Source organism: Solea senegalensis, linkage group LG10 (assembly GCF_019176455.1).
Source record: "Solea senegalensis isolate Sse05_10M linkage group LG10, IFAPA_SoseM_1, whole genome shotgun sequence".
NCBI lineage: Eukaryota > Metazoa > Chordata > Actinopteri > Pleuronectiformes > Soleidae > Solea > Solea senegalensis.
In genome coordinates, this window is record NC_058030.1 from 19,984,672 (window position 1) to 20,000,905 (window position 16,234).

General features: G+C 38.7%; 1 protein-coding gene across 2 annotated transcripts; it reads left to right on the plus strand.

Annotated features, from left to right (window-relative positions):
* Positions 1-2,330: 2,330 nt before the first annotated feature.
* Positions 2,331-16,234, plus strand: arntl2 (aryl hydrocarbon receptor nuclear translocator-like 2). Of its 2 annotated transcripts, none has more exons than XM_044036773.1 (17): positions 2,331-2,692; positions 5,446-5,575; positions 5,656-5,709; positions 5,802-5,843; positions 5,983-6,140; positions 6,777-6,856; positions 7,322-7,414; positions 8,465-8,582; positions 8,945-9,094; positions 9,178-9,421; positions 9,523-9,629; positions 10,540-10,690; positions 10,795-10,853; positions 10,940-11,054; positions 11,132-11,222; positions 11,913-12,012; positions 12,504-16,234. In XM_044036773.1, exons 1-17 carry the CDS (start codon positions 2,632-2,634, stop codon positions 12,674-12,676), a joined length of 1,926 nt encoding a protein of 641 aa, XP_043892708.1. In that variant the 5' UTR covers positions 2,331-2,631; the 3' UTR covers positions 12,677-16,234. The 2 variants fall into 2 exon arrangements, with proteins under 2 accessions (XP_043892708.1, XP_043892709.1); XM_044036774.1 differs by having other exon boundaries at positions 10,943-11,054.

Consider the following 16,234-nt stretch of genomic DNA (forward strand, 5'->3'; position numbering starts at 1 on the left):
TCTCCATCTCATAACTCCTCCGACCCTGGTGAGGAGGGGCAGGTGTAGCCGTCTTTTCCAAACCCAGCCCCTTGCTTCACACATCGTCTTCCCAGTCAGCATCACCATCATCATCATTATCACCACCTCCCCCTTTCTTCACAGACTTATGTTCATCTGATAGCAGCCCAGTGGACAAACAATTAAATATGCACGAGCTTGACAAGTCGCTTTGAGGAAACACAGGAGCTGCAGAGCTGCTGAGGTGTAAAATGTGAAATCTAAGACAGAGCCGTGAAGTTTACAGGTTTACACTGCCTTCTCTGCTCGGGCTTTTCACACTGGCTTTTCGTGTTTTACTGTTGATGTGATGTTTTATTTGTGGATATATAAACATGAAAAATTGATTTTTGCCAGCAGGTGGAAAAAAAAAATCTAAATTTCAAATGTAGATCATTAAATATACCGTTTTTAAAAAGGTAACCATGCATGCATGGTGTTTGTCCGAACACTCAGAGTCTGTTTTATCAATGACTGCTGTAGAGAGACAGCTCAGTGCTCCACAAACTGAGTTTGGGCCCAGATTTTTTTAATTCTTGCTCTTATTTGGCATGCATTGCTGCCAAACGCTTTTATGATATAATGATGTCAGTTTACACTTTTCTATAAATAATTCTTTATAAGAGATAACCTTCTCCTGGCTTCTCCTTTTGTACACAGTATGGAAATGAGATATCAGTCTGCTGTTTCAGCTGCATGAATATCTTTAATAATGTTTTTGATGAGAATGAATGTTGACGTTGCTGCTAAGCATTTGTCACTGAAACACACTGAGAGTCATTCATAAACAATTAAAGAGATGAACCCAAACAGAAGCGAGGGAATCAAACTCTCACACATGACTCTTCACTTTAAAATACTGTCTCTGCAACTTGGCAGTTTTCTGGGTTCACACAAAAAATAAAAGCTAATTTAAGACCCACATTTTCAGCCTGGCTTTTTTTATTCATTTATTTGTGCATTATTTTACTCCACTTTACTCCTCAGCACATTTTTTTTATTCTACTACATTTAATCCACTTGAACAGCATGTTATTTATTTTCTCTACTCTTTGACACGTTTTTTGCTTATTTTACAGTTTGTTCTCTAAACTGAACATTTATTGAACATTTATTCTTACTGTATATTACTGTTTTTGCCATTATTTTTTGTTTATTCATGCATTCCTGCTGTTTTCGGTTGCTGATGGCATTTTCTCAATTCTGTTTCTTGTGTTTAAATTTGTTTGTTTAATGTGTTGTTAGTGGAGTGTTATTTTAACTTTTTAGTGTTCTTTCTTTGTAGTAACATTTGTTTGCATTAGTCTCCAAATCTGAATGTCAAACTTAATTTTCCACCATGTGTAAAACTCTATGAATGGTATTTGGCTTTTTTTGTGCTAAATAAATCTTATGTTGGACTGAATTTCATTGATGTGAATATGAATTTTGGTGTTCTAAGTAAGACATGTCCGCCATCTAGTGTTTGGAATGAGGAGGTGACACGTGATCGTTCAGAAACGCATTCACTCCTGAAAGTGTTATTCTGACATTTGTCCTGTGCAGGTTTTACTTTTGGATTTAAAAAAATTATAGTGGTATTTTTGCTGAAGATCTATGTATGTGTATAACACCAACTATAGATGCGACCATTGAACATAGGTTTCCTCATCCTGTGGTAGATCAACACTGATTCCTAGGGGCAGATGTGTGCTGGAAAACAAACTATCTCAGTGAAGATATATCTTTGGATTTTGAATTGTGTAACAAAACATAACTTACTGGGTCAATTAATAGATGGATAAAGGTTTGTTGGAATTAAACAAACAAATGTACAACAATAATCTAATATGGTTTACTGTATATTTAACTGAGCTCAGACATGGTGGTATAAATAGCAATTGAGAGAGTGTTCTTTGCATTATAGGGAAACATACATCAGTTTATGACTGAGACAGTTGAATAATGTGCAGGAAATGTTCACAGTAAAGATAAGTTATGGCGCTGAAAATATGGTGTGTAGACTTTCAATCTGTGAAGGCGGACAGTCATCCAGGTCATAGTCATCTTCAGTAGTTAAATAAATTCTCTCCTCAGGTTTTCAGGATGGCTGATCTGCAAAAGTGGGCCGTAGTTCTAAAAATGGTGTGTCTACATGGGTCTGGGTTCTATTAAAAGTAATTGTAAGAATTGTTGGTAGTAAAATGCTATTTTCCTGATTCACACCCCAATCCAGTAGATGGCAGTAATGTACATTTAAGTAATTGGAAACAACAAATGTAGAAGAATTCATATTTCCCAACAGCCGTGAAGGCATAGCGGGTGAAGCGGCAGCAGCAGCGGTCGCGGTGACTCCGGTGAGACGGCAGGAGGAGACTGCGCTCTGCCTTCCGTGTTGTCAAAGTTTCACCTTTCACCGCATATTATTTTCCCCTGAGCCACAGTTTCCCTCCGTTTTCTCTTTATCTGCGAACAAATAAACTCCATTATTTTTGCTTGCATGTCGTCTCACTGAGAACCGGTCCTGTCAACACAGAAACAACTCGGAGTAGTCAACCGCCTCATCCATGCAGTGGAGTGCTGGGCCAAGGCTCACCGGCCCCGGCTCCAGCCATGTCGGTCAGGGATACATTGGCTGGTGGCGGTGACAGAGCGGGAGGCGGTGAACCGACAGGTAAAAAAAACCCCAAAACAAACAATACACACGCTTTTCCCCACTGTTCTCATTGGGAGAGCAAGTGCCGTGTAAACGCGCCGTGTATATTCACCTTAAAATAGATACGTGCGGTGGTGTTTTTTCCACTGGTTGTTTTTCACCGGCTTACTGTAACTTTGCGCTATTTCAGAACTAGGTCAGTAGAGCAGTAGAACAAACTCGCCATCGTCGGGGTTTATATAACACCGCATGACATCTGTATGTCATACCGTAACTGTATTGGGCGGAATATGTCTTAATCTAAGCTTGTCACAAGTGACATCGTTATTTAACGTGAATTGTGTTTGTGTGTTGTGTACAGTGTCGTTTGGCTAGTGTTAGCCAATGCGGCTAACCCTGGCGAATGCTAACATAGCAAAAGTAGCACGGCCTGTTTACTGAGGCAAATGTCCCCTCAAAGCGGCAAATTATGTCCCCGTTTGCTCAACATCTTATTACAGTTTCATTATATAGTTTTTAGTGCCAATGAAGCACCGTGGTTCGTGAAATCACCGCTGTCACACTGGACAAAACAAGCGCCAACGTTTTCTGCAATTTAGGCCTTTAAGTAAATATTCAGTCACTGCTTAACCGTTTATCTGATGTAAGTTAGGTCAAAGCAGAAGCACTGAGTTACCTGTGTTTGGAAAATTAGTCATCCACCCAAGACCCTCAAACTTTTGTTGAGGTTAATATTTTTCTTTCATTGGTTTCTTATCTATAAGCTTTCCTGAAAATGGCACAATAGCAATTATTGGGTGAATCGAGAATGGGGAAAAAAGCTAATAACCTTATCAAGATAAAGTTTTCCGGTCATTTATTATTGATTATTGTTGCAGTAAAATGTCAGACATTTTCAGGTTATATTTTGTTTGTGAGTGAAAGTTGAGGTAAATCAGTTTGTGGTTTTATGGACATATAACCAAACATTTAAAGAGACGAGCACTCTCCTAGGTCAATGTAAGAATAATGGAGTAATTACAAAATCATTAATATATGAATGAATGATGATTTAAAATCCTACTCCTTTCAGACACAGAAACAGATTTATGTTGTCTGACACATTGTGAATGCGTTAAATAGTTTTGTTATACTGTAATTTCAATGACATGTATATTTCAGATTTGTAATAATAAGGTTAAGACTATGAAAATGGCATAGTTACTTAACAAAATGTTGTCTCTGTCAGTACTAAATGCCAACACCGCCTGTTTGCTGTTACTAAATTTAAAATGTCTACTGTTCCCTATTACTTGGGCTCTATAAAGCATCTGTCCAGCACCCGCCCTGAACACACTTTTACAGACGTGTATCGCCATGAAACTGATGTACAATGTAAATCAGATTACATCTTTTCAATGGTAAGATAAAAACAAGCTTTTACTAGAGGAGATCAGACTTTTCTGTGACGTAAAGGAGTTATTTTCATTTCAAATAGAGTTTCAAAGTTTAGTCAATTATTTCATTAGTCATGCGTCAGAAAATTATGAAAAATGGAGCTAGATCATCGTCAAATGAACATGCACTTGGCATGGAGTCTGTCAAGTTTAGCAGATGCTCATTGAAAGACTGAATGAATGAGCTAGTTAATGAACGCATGAGCTGGACAGAGGGATTGCGGGAGTTGGCAAAGGGTTGTCTGTTTGGCGTGATGTCCAGTAATCTAGTTGTCCTCTTTTTAACCCTGTAATCCAACAGATTTTTATAGTCGGAGTGGGATTATAAATCAGGTTGTTATTAATCTTTTTGGGGCTGCAACTAACAATTATTTGTTTGGTCCGTAAAATGTCAGAAAATGAGAAATGTTTTTAAATGTTTACCAAACCTGGAATGATGATGGTCTCAAATGTCTTGTATTGTCGACAAACCAAAATTCAGTTTTAGTGATTTTTTATTTTTTGTTATATGGAGCAAAGAAACCACAAAATATTCACATTTAAGAAGCTGAAAAATCTGAAAGTTTGTTTTAATCATTGGAGAAAAAAAACAACAGTTGACGATTCATGTAGTAAGTAAATTTAGTTTGTGTTTACACTTGGTATTGGCTGATACCCAGGCGTAAAAAAACTGGGCGTAAAGACATCAGGTCATGACTTGTCATAAATTTAACAGCAGTCAGATGAACTTAGTGCCAGCTTTAGAGAAACTTGAAAGCAGCCACACTAGAACAACCAGTTATGAGTCTAATCATTGGCTGCAGGTGGGAATTTACAGACAATAGAAGACATCTGGTTGAAAACTTGACTGCTGCGTAGTCACAATGTTTTGCAGATCTGAGCTTTTGTGCTTTTAGCTCCTGATTCTCTAACCTTAAAGGTGACAAGACTTTTTGAATGATCTAATATGTAGACTTGCATGGGGCCATTTGAAGAGTGATGTGACCAACACACAGTCTGAGTTAATGCCTAATCGAAGACACTCTTGTTTTGGCAAACATTCAGTATAGACTGTAGTCCACTGGTTCTTAAAATAATGGTGAAAGAAGCTGATTAGTGAAAGTTTGGCACATTTTGTAGCTGATTTCAAGCTGAAACTCTGAACGTAACCTGGACTGGAGCAGGTTTTATCTGCAGCGTAAGTTGCCATGGTGATCTGGTCAGGTTAAATGTGAGCCTGCTTTGTCACAGAAAACATCAGCATGCCAAACAAACCCACTTATCCAACTCAGTGGTACTCCCCTTGGTTACGATCAGTCGCAGTTCATCGTTTATGTTGTTGTGCGTGTTTTTCAGAGGATTTGCTGGTTGAGGAAAACCAAAGCAGCTGCATGTCTCTGTCCAGCCTGATGACCGCGTCCTCAGTTGCTGGCTCGTCCATGAGCACAGAGATGCCCCGGAAGCGTAAGGGCAGCATGGAGAACCAGTGAGTATGCAAATGATTTGTTTAAAAGCCATGGACTTAAATTGATGCTAATTGTTATTGACAGTGATTTCTCTTCACAGGGATTCAAGATCTGCTTCCATTCCTGATGTAGATATGGAAGACGACCAAAATGGGTACTGTGCATAGAGCTGGATTGGATTGGTTGATTGAAGTAAATATTTTGTAAAGGGATTAATTGCTTTTGTTGTGTTTATCGTCTTTACAGGTCAGATGGGGATGACCAACATGTTAAAATGAAATGCATCAGGTATCTTTATTATTTTAACATTTTAAGTACTTGTTGATGTTTTATTGTATGATAATCCACTACAATTCACAGACAAATGGTAAAATCAAAGCAGGAAACCTTTTTCTGTTAAATGATTTCTGATTTCGTGCCTCTGCAGGGAACCACACAGCCAAATTGAGAAGAGGAGACGGGACAAAATGAACCACCTCATTGACAAACTGTCAGCCATGATCCCGACTTGTAACCCCTTATCCCGAAAGCTGGACAAACTCACTGTTCTCAGAATGGCTGTGCAGCACCTCAAATCTCTCAAAGGTACACAGTGTTTTTCAACTTTAGAAAGATAGTTTACAGTACTGTAATGAATGCAGCAATAGCTGAAATTTGAATAAACAAGCCAAACAGTTAGCCAATAGTCTGGAGTCCTTTACTTGGGAGTAAAACTATGAAAGCTCATGCTCATGTCCTTTCACTTGCTTACTATGTAAATTGTTCCTGTAATGCAGGGGTGTCAAACTCATTTTTGTTCAGGGGCCACATACAGCACAATTTGATCTCAAGGGGGCCGGACCAGTAAAAATAGCAAAATAATAGAATAATAACCTATGAACAACAAGAACTCCTTTGTTTTTTCTCCTTTGTTTTACATTTAATGAAGGATAATTTTACAAAACATGAAATTTCTTGGGAAATATAAGTGCAATTTCAACAATATCATGCCTAAATTTACTATTTACACAGCACACTGGATCTATAAAGGCACAAACATGTAGTCAAGGGTATCAGGAGCATTTGACATTACGTTTAGATTAGTGTGAAATTTTAACAAATTCATCCTGTGGGCCATATTGGACCCTCTGGCGGGCCGGTTCTGGCCCCCAGGCCATATGTTTGACACCCCTGCTGTAATGTATCGATCTGACACTGGAGTCACAATCACTTTATTTTCAGGTTCATCAAGCTCGTTTTCTGAAGCTCACTACAAGCCTTCGTTCATTCCAAATGAGGAGCTCAAACATCTTGTCATTAAGGTAAATATCCCACTGACATTGGTAGTTGACTATTTTAACCTTTTAAAAAGAGAGAAGTAATCTGATGAGAAGTTAATGATGACAATTAAAGCCCTAACTTTGACCAGTTGCAAACCTCACAGGCAACTGGCAATTGGCAATGGTTCTGCTTTACTGTGAGTTCTGCTCAGCAGAAACTGACAACACACAAAAAGCTCACCACATTTTTTAAAAGCTTTTTTGTATTCTTGATCCTAACATTATAAAAATGAAGTTAAATGTACATTTTTAAGTTTTTAAAAATTACTTTTTTAAACTTACTGTCAAGTAATGTAATGCACTCATTTCAGTACTGATTTTGAACTGCTTCTGTTTGTTTTTGTGAAATAAAAAAATAAATATAGTAAAAATATATTAATTAATTCACTCAGTGTTCTCTTTGTCTTTGGCTCTTCCTAATCTTGCCCATGTTTTTGTGTTGTACAGGCAGCAGATGGGTTCCTGTTTGTAGTGGGATGTGATCGTGGAAAAATAGTTTTTGTCTCAGAGTCCGTCACGAAGATATTAAATTATAGTCGGGTAACACTTTTACATTTGTTACTGTATCCGCAGAGTCTTTATTTTGGAGGAAAACCCTGGACACACCAGATGGTTTACATTGTCTTGTCTTGGCAGTAATGTTGATTAACTAGAACACGTTTGACATCATGTGCACACTGAAGTACCGATATTTGCATTGTCATTTAAGAGAGTGCATCAGTGTGTCAATGTAAATTACTGTCAAGATGAAATTAAGATAAACCTTTGAACTTAATTTAATTTGAATTAAAGCAACAAGGCTGACAATTGAAACCACCTCATAAGTCGGTTTCCTTGAAATTGATCTGCAAATATGGCTGGTATAGTTATTACAAAACTGCTGTCACTGTCATATGGACCTGCAGTGTCAAAGTCAATATCAACTTCAACTGTTTTAAGCGTGTTTTCTCACTTTGAGACCTGTGACTTTTTCTCTCTCTTTCACTCTCTCCCTGCGATGGAGCTGTATGGTCCACGGCCAGAACAGCCGATCGTATAAGGAGGAGAATTATCTTATTTAACATGATAATGTTTTGAGTCAGATTCTGTCATGTGGGCAGAGTTTCTTTGTGTACAACTGTTTTTATTGCAGTCATTTACACTGCACATGTCTGTAAATAGAAAGAATTGTGCAGTGACTCAGCAACAGAGCACCAGGGAAACTAAGGGCTGCTTAATATCACAGATATAAGAAAACAAAATCAACGCTGTGACAGCCTTGTATGCTAATGCTGATAGAACACCTTTGTTCCCAATAGTGAGGATATTTAGAAATGGATGTAAAAATTGTCATTCATATACAATTCCTCAAGAAAATTGTGAGAAATAACCCATTGCCTCTGTGCTTTATTCCTACTTAATCTGTTCCTCTACTCTATACAGTATCTGGTGTGCTCCGGGGTCAACAGTTCATAGTTGGTGTACTTTGTTCAATTTGTTATTTGTCAGCAGGAAGTACTTTAGATGCAGAATAGAGTTAATATTTCTGTTTTTATCAACATGGGAACACTATTTCTGTCAGTTTAATGGGCTGTTTCATATTTTATACAGGCGGAGCTGATTGGACAGAGTCTGTTTGATTACATTCACCCAAAGGACATGGGAAAAGTGAAGGAGCAGCTGTCAGCCTCTGAATTATACCCTCGTGAACGACTAATAGATGCTAAAAGTAAGTGTGTCTCTCTCTCTGTTGGTTTGTTTTTAGGCTACTTAAATCAGCTTCATTTGAAAAGTTTGAAAGTAAGTAGATTGTACCACTTGTGGGTTTGGCCTTTGGTAAAGAAAATACAGGTCACTACTGGTAAACACTTAGCTGTTTTCCATTAAAATGCTTTGCAAATATTCACAGTTATATGTTTCCATCTACTGCTGTATTTTTGAGTCTCCACTGCTGTATTTTTGAGTCTCCAGCGTTTTTATGTGCACATTGAAAATGAGCACATAAACAGGCTCACCTAATGACTCTTGGTGTATGCATGCCTTTGTATGTGAGTGAGGGAGAGCCCATTAACACTTGTTTCATGTCCTCAGCCGGTCTGCAGGTCCAGGCTGACCTCCCAGTCGGTGGAGCACGGTTGTGTTCAGGTGCGCGGCGCTCTTTTTTCTGCCGCATGAAGTACAACAAAATTTCTGTAAAAGTGGAGGAGAAAGAGTTCCAGGCCAGCTCGTCCAAAAAGAAAGGTGAGGACATGACACAGCCTATCACTTTTTTGAAAACATATGATTTGTATAATTTAATGTGTGTAATCTGTGTGTGTCTACAGAGTCACAGAAGTACTGCACAGTTCACTGTACAGGCTACATGCGCAGCTGGCCAACCAGTCAGTTGGGAGCAGAGGGTGAGGGCGAGGCAGACAAACAGGACAGCTCCCACTTCAGCTGCCTGGTGGCAGTGGGACGTGTTCACTCTCACTCCTCTCCCCAGGTGAACGGAGAGGTCAAAGTTAAATCCACAGAATTCACCACGCGCTACGCCATGGATGGCAAATTCACCTTTGTAGATCAAAGGTAAAACTGAATATGCAGGAGGGAGAGTTTGGTATGTGGTTGAAATGTGTACATGCAGGATCCATTTTTGTGGTCTTCAGCACATAACTTATCATCTGCAGAGCTACAACCATTCTTGGTTACCTTCCCCAAGAGCTGCTAGGGACATCATGCTATGAGTACTTCCATCAAGACGACTTACCACATTTAGCTGATAGACATCGAAAAGGTAAAACATGTTCTTTATCTCGTAGTCTCCTAGTGTTCATCTTTTCACATACTATCTTGAATCATTTGTTAGCATTTTTCAGTGTCGACTAAAGTCTTCTTGAGCTATTTTGTTTTTAATGGCTGATGCATGCAGCATCTAGAAACACGTGGAGTGTGAATTTAACCATGTGAATTTATGTCTCTGATTTATCCCTGACAGAAACCATCACATGGTTTTTGTTTACTTAAACAGAGAGACACGGCGAGGGAGTCTGCATATTGTTTCCCTGCAGTTGTAGCCTCCACTCTCTCCACATAAACCTTCTAAAAGTTTTAGAATTATAATATTCATGTTTTTAATGTAATCAGATTCAGGCTAGACACTAAAACTACTGTGAAAGGTGTCAGTTTTATGTTACCAATATTATCATCGACCACGCTGAAACTTAAATACTGACACGTGCAGTGTGAACACTAATATGTTAATGAGAAGTGCCATACTTTAAAAACGGTTACACACACACACCATGTGTCCAGTGTGAACCAGAGGTTAGGGGTTGCTCTCCTTTTACATCTCTTGTTGCTAAGCAACCAAACCCTTGAAACTGCTGAGACTGACTGAAGTTGCTGCAGCCTCATGGAAATAGAATCACGTATGAATAAAATCAAAACAAAAATGATTTCATCAGCATTTTCCTGATAGGTGGATGTGGAATTCAAAATAAAAACTAACTTTGCTGTGTCTGGGCAGATCCACAAAACACAGAATGTCATTTACTGAGTGCTAGTCACAGACGACACAGACACCCCCAGGAAAAATCCATGAACAATAATGTATTTGTTCTTTCAAAAGCTTCTTCATGGTCATACTGGTGTCCTGTCTTCCTCCATTTACCTCTTAACTTTGTCTTTTTTTTTTTTCTTCCCAGTGCTGCGGAGTAAAGAGAAAATTGAGACCAACTTTTATAAGTTCAAAACAAAATATGGCTCTTTTGTCACTCTGCAAAGTCAGTGGTTTAGTTTTGTAAATCCCTGGACCAAAGAAGTAGAATACATAGTGTCAACGAATACAGTCATAGCGTGAGTACATGCTTTCATCTGATTGTGCCTTATCTGAATATCTTTATAGCCTTCAAAGAGTCCCATTCATCAGTGCTGTTTTTCGTTTTCCTGCATGGTCACAGTCAAGCCAGTCGATCAGGGAACAAGTCTGAACAGTCGAGCAATTCCAAGACTTCTGAAGGTGGGTTCAAGTATAAGAAAGAAATGGATGTAGTGGTGACAGCACAGTTTTCTGTCCTGTTGTGTTTAACTTCATGTTTCTGTTAGAAGATGGTAAGAAGTCCCTTCCAATCATACCAGGCATCTCCACCACACCTGGATCTATGATTTATGCTGGAAGCATCGGGACTCAAATCGCCAATGAGCTGCTGGATTTCAACAGGTCTGTGTCCTCACTTCTTTTTTTTTTTGTTTAAATCACTACTATTTGTGATAAATCTGCGTCTGTGCTGCTTTTAGGATGAACTCATCACCTTCCAGTGGCAACGTCAGCCCTTTCAGTTTACCACTGGATAAATCTCCACAAATTCACAATCAAATCAGCAACAATGTAAGTTTATGTACATGCATATTTGTACTGGTGTGGTCTGTCCCAGTTTATTGCTTTCCCATTCATAGTCTAAAATATTTTTGAGCACATTAATGTTCCAGCCTCATACCACAACAGACAGGAGCCATTTTAGTAGGGAACACCACAAGTGAAAGACTTGTAGGTTATGAACCAAGAAATAAATTATTAGGTTTTGGTGTTGTCGTGTTCAGAATTTAAGATTTATTTAAGCCAATTGTGAGATAGAGGAGATGTCACCTTTTTTGTCAAGACAGTGGGAATTTGAGTGGCCCTTTCTCTCACTTACACTTTTAATTTAAGAAATGACAATTCAGTTTTCAAGATTACTGCAAAAATATTACCTGAATGTGGTGTTTGCAAGAAATGCCAAACATTTAACAGAAAATCTCCTCTGATGTGCAGTACCTGATAACTATTTACTACTTGTGTGGTTATTATCTGCAATGATGTTTCAACTAACCCTGCAGACCATGTTTTTTTATTATTATTATTAAGAAACACACCCAAATGTCTTTCAGACATAAAGTTGAACAGTTACAACTTGGAAATGACTGAAGTTGAACCATGACAGTTTTGGTTCTCTTCCTTTTTTCCCCCTGGTGACTCAACTCCTTGCATGCTGCTGCTGCTTCTGCTGGGACTATAATTTTCTCCTCCTTTGGTCTGTAGGTGCCAAACGGAGAGGCAACAGATGTGGAGATGCCAGGAAAGTCCAGCTCAGAGGACGAGCCCCAAGGTGCTGCGTTCTCAGGAGGAGAAACACTGATGGGTATTCTTTCTCATGTTAAATAATGTTAACTGATTCTCAACGGTTTGGACAATGGCAACCATATGTGCACAATTATAACAAAAAGAAAAGAAAGGGTGGTAACATGTAGTTACAATCAGCTGAAATTGACTGACAAGCTGCTGAAAAAGGTGATTAATACAATATCCATTGCTATAGTGTTTGTTTGTCATTTTCACCCCTGCGTAAATGTTGACATCACAGACGTGCCAGAAACAAAATAAGTCGCAGAAAAAAGAGCAACTCTGTAGCCCTCAGTGATGTTACAGTGGGGATGATATTGAGTAGGAAAACCCTGATCGCAACAAAAGTGTGGAGACTCCCTCAATACTTCCCAACGCTCAATAAACCACCAGCAACACACTAAATAAACCATTTGAAAGGTTTCTTAAAAACAAGCACAAAATGTTGTGATGTGTAGTTCTGTCCTCTTTACACCTCCATCGTGGTCTTGTTTTTCCCCTGTCTTCCAGCTCATCTCTCCTCAGGTGAGAATTCCCAGCTGGATTTGGACAGTGTGGTTGGACCAGGCCTTAGTAGTCTGAGCAACGATGAAGCAGCCATGGCAGTGATCATGAGCCTCCTGGAGACGGACACAAACTTGAGCGATGCTGTGGACTTTGAAGAGATGCACTGGTCTTTATAGAATCTGTTCTTGCAGTGTGACACTGTAGCACACTGTAAAATATACTTTTTTTCTTTGGTAAGGTGAACTGCTCGAACGCTTACACCACATTTGATTTTTAAGGACTTTATTTATTACTTTTATTTGCTACCTATTTCCCCATATAAGCTGTGTAGTCTTCGGGCGGCTGCTCTTACACGTTCAAGGTCAGTGACAATTAAGGAAAACCATATTTCCCTCTTCAGGAGGAGGATTTGCCTCTAAAGCCTTACAGCGGTCCTCCTGCCCTGAAAACACTGTTCCTGACTTCTTTCCTCACATCTACTGTTCATCCTCTGTTTAAATGAAAAGGTTTAAGAACCCACAAATACAAAAAAACCCAGACAAAGCTCAGATCATGACGATTCGAGGGTTCTGCTCGTTTTCTCCTCACATTGAATCAAAGGTTGGGAGTGACAAAGCATAAAAATGCACTGAAAAGAAATTTTTTTTAATGTCATAGTTTGATTAGGTACTGTATGTTTAATTAAAAATGCAAGAAAGACAACTTGACAACCTGGTCCCCCACAGGATCCAAAACTGTTCTCAGGCAGTGAACCATGTAAAACCACACCTCCATAACCTCTGACTCTGAGAGTCACTCAGTGATGTGCTGCTCAGAGATTTTCCACTTGTCTGTATCTGAACATTTACTGCGAAACAATCCACTAACCTCACTTGAACAAACTGTATATGTGCGCAGCGCTGCAACTGACCATTCTTTTCATGATTGATTAATCTGTCCAACAATAGTTTCGCCATTAATTGGTTAGTATTTCCTCTAGAATCTTTTTCAGCTGCTCTGCCACTGCATTCAAGTTAAAATAGTTTTAAATGAAAAAGGACCTAATAATCATTTTAGATCATTCATTTTTAATTTGGAATGTAGAGACGGGATCAAATCCTGTGTTCACCAAACCTCAAAATGATGATGTTGTCCACAGTCCAAAGATAATCATTTTTTTCTGTTTCATTTGCTAATTATTTATATTAACGAAGGTGAGAAATGGGAACTTAAAAGAAACACACTTGACCGATTACTTGATCATAAGAAAATGGTTGCTGTTGCTGCCATGTTTAGTCATCTTAATAGTCAAACATTTGTTTTTTTCTCTAAATGTGTGTGCATTTGTTATGTAGCCAACACCATGTCAGGCCATATCTACTTTTGTTCCATATTTCCTAAACCCTTAAAAACTGGCCTTCTTTTTAGATCTTAGAATTTAACCATTTTAGACAGAAAACATCCACCTTCATAAACAAATAAGTGAGAGAGCACTCAGTTTCGTCGGACGACCTTACATGACCTCTAGATTAGATTTACATTAGGTCTGAAAGGACACTGAGGCGAAAGGTTTGAGCTGGACAGCCGAGTCATTTCAGGTCGAGTCTGGTGATAGAAGCGAAAACTCAGGGAGCGACGGAAGCTTAAAGCTGCCTCACAGAAACACAGTGAGTGTTGCAGTGTTTCATCCTCCACTCTATGCTTTTGCTTTTCTTTTCGTGCGTCTCCTTGTATACTTACTCTCTGCTTTATATTCTGGAAAGAAAGCCATAAGTGTAGCTGTTAGGTTTTTCCCCACCCTTCATGTCATTTTATGCACTGACAGTCTTTGAAAAGACATGTCCATGTTTCATGTGCTTCTCAGAAACACGGTGTGGTCATGCACCTGCATTCATTTAAAGGGATTATGCTATGCAGAGCTATCATTACATCAATAACAGACTTTAAGGTATGTCTCTTTCTTTCATGTAATTAACACTTATTTCATACCTTTCTTGCAGAAGGCCCACAGTGTGCTGCTGACTTGTGAATCGTGCATCCATTCCCATACTCACAGTTGCACAGTAGCCTCTATGTTAGTGATCATGTGGCAGTAGCGTAGCCTTTATACTTAATGTCAGATTAATTCAATTAAATATGTGAAAATGCATTTAAAAAATGAAAACTGCTGCCATAATTCTGGCCAAATGATAACCAAAAATGTCCAGTATAAAAAAAATGTATGTCTTTAGATATAACTAATATTAAGTTAAAGTCTAATGATTGTGAATCAATTAAGGCTGACCTGAATTTGATTTGAAATAGTGCAGTTCTGAAATTCTGAAGGCTGCATTTTAATTGTTCTATGCCAATTTTTTTTAAAAAATCATAGATTTTTTATTATTTTCTTTTAGAAACAATTCACCTCTTAAGTTCTTACTCTTTTATATGGTATAGGTGTGGTATAGTAGTTCATATTTTGATGGGATTTCATGTACTAAAGTGTTCTAAATGTATTACGGTGATTATTGAGCCGAGGACTGACTCGTAATAAGTCATATGGAATAAGACGTTACAATAATACAAATTGTAATATGTCAGAATTAAACAGTTCTTCTCCATCTTTTCTGGGGCATTGAAGTTTGAGCATGTGTGTGTCACCCTGTTTCACCTGCTCGAGTGCGGTGAAATTCACCTCATGCACTTGTGAACCATTTATGATGCATAATAATCACGTTTATTTAGACTGTGCGTCAGTAGCTTCACTCTCATTCAGCAGTACACGAACCAGTCATGTGACAATATAGCGGTTGTATCACTGTCCACGTGAACAATAATATATGAAACTGAGTAGCTTATAAGCTATGCCATTGTTGAGATTGTCATCAAGGGCCATGTTTTATAGTGATTTCCTGTCTGTGTGTCAATGATTTTTTCCCATATAGAATCTCTAGTTTTTAGGATCGTAGACTGTTGGTTGTGGGGTCTTTTCTCTCTGATGCTTGAATTAAGAGGAGTCTGTGGATGAAGGAGCCAAACTCTCCTGCCTGTGTCCGAAGTGCCTTTGGACATTTGTGCTTGGTCACACGATGAACCTTGTTGCTTTTAAGGTTTGCACTGCCCGATAGTGGGGCCAGAAATGTGACGTAGGACTCCCCTGACACAGGCTTGTGGAAGCCTGTTTGTGATTGGATTCAGCAGTCGACACCTGACTAAACAACTGGAGCTGTGGTGTTGTGCCATAGACACAGACTGGACCTTTTTTAAAAAAAGCAAAAATGTCAATTTTATACTGTTATTTACGCCCTTGTAGCTGTTATTCCCCCCACATTGTTCTCATTTCAGCTTCAAAATGTCACGTTTTGCTTCTGCCACCATTAAAAACCAAACACGAGACTTTGTAAACTAAAAACCCAACATTATGTTTTCATTCCATGCCCTGTGTCGTGTCGTGTTGTGTGTAGTTGCATGCTGTTCTTGTATCATTTATTGCTGTTAGTTTAAAAAATAATAATAATGTGTTGGCTAAACACGATAAGGACCTGCACAGGAGGAAGGACTTCAACCTTTGAGGCCGATGCATTTAAGAGCGTGTTACTGCCTCCATTGTATCATTTCCTGCCATTTTCATGAGTTCATTCTTGTTTGATTTGTGGGTTCTGATGGGGAGAAACACTTACTGTATTTGTTAATTGCATTATTGCTGCTACTTTTAACATGCCTGGCATGTCAACCCAGGTTGTCATGTTGTTAATAAATAGTTTACTAAACCCTCA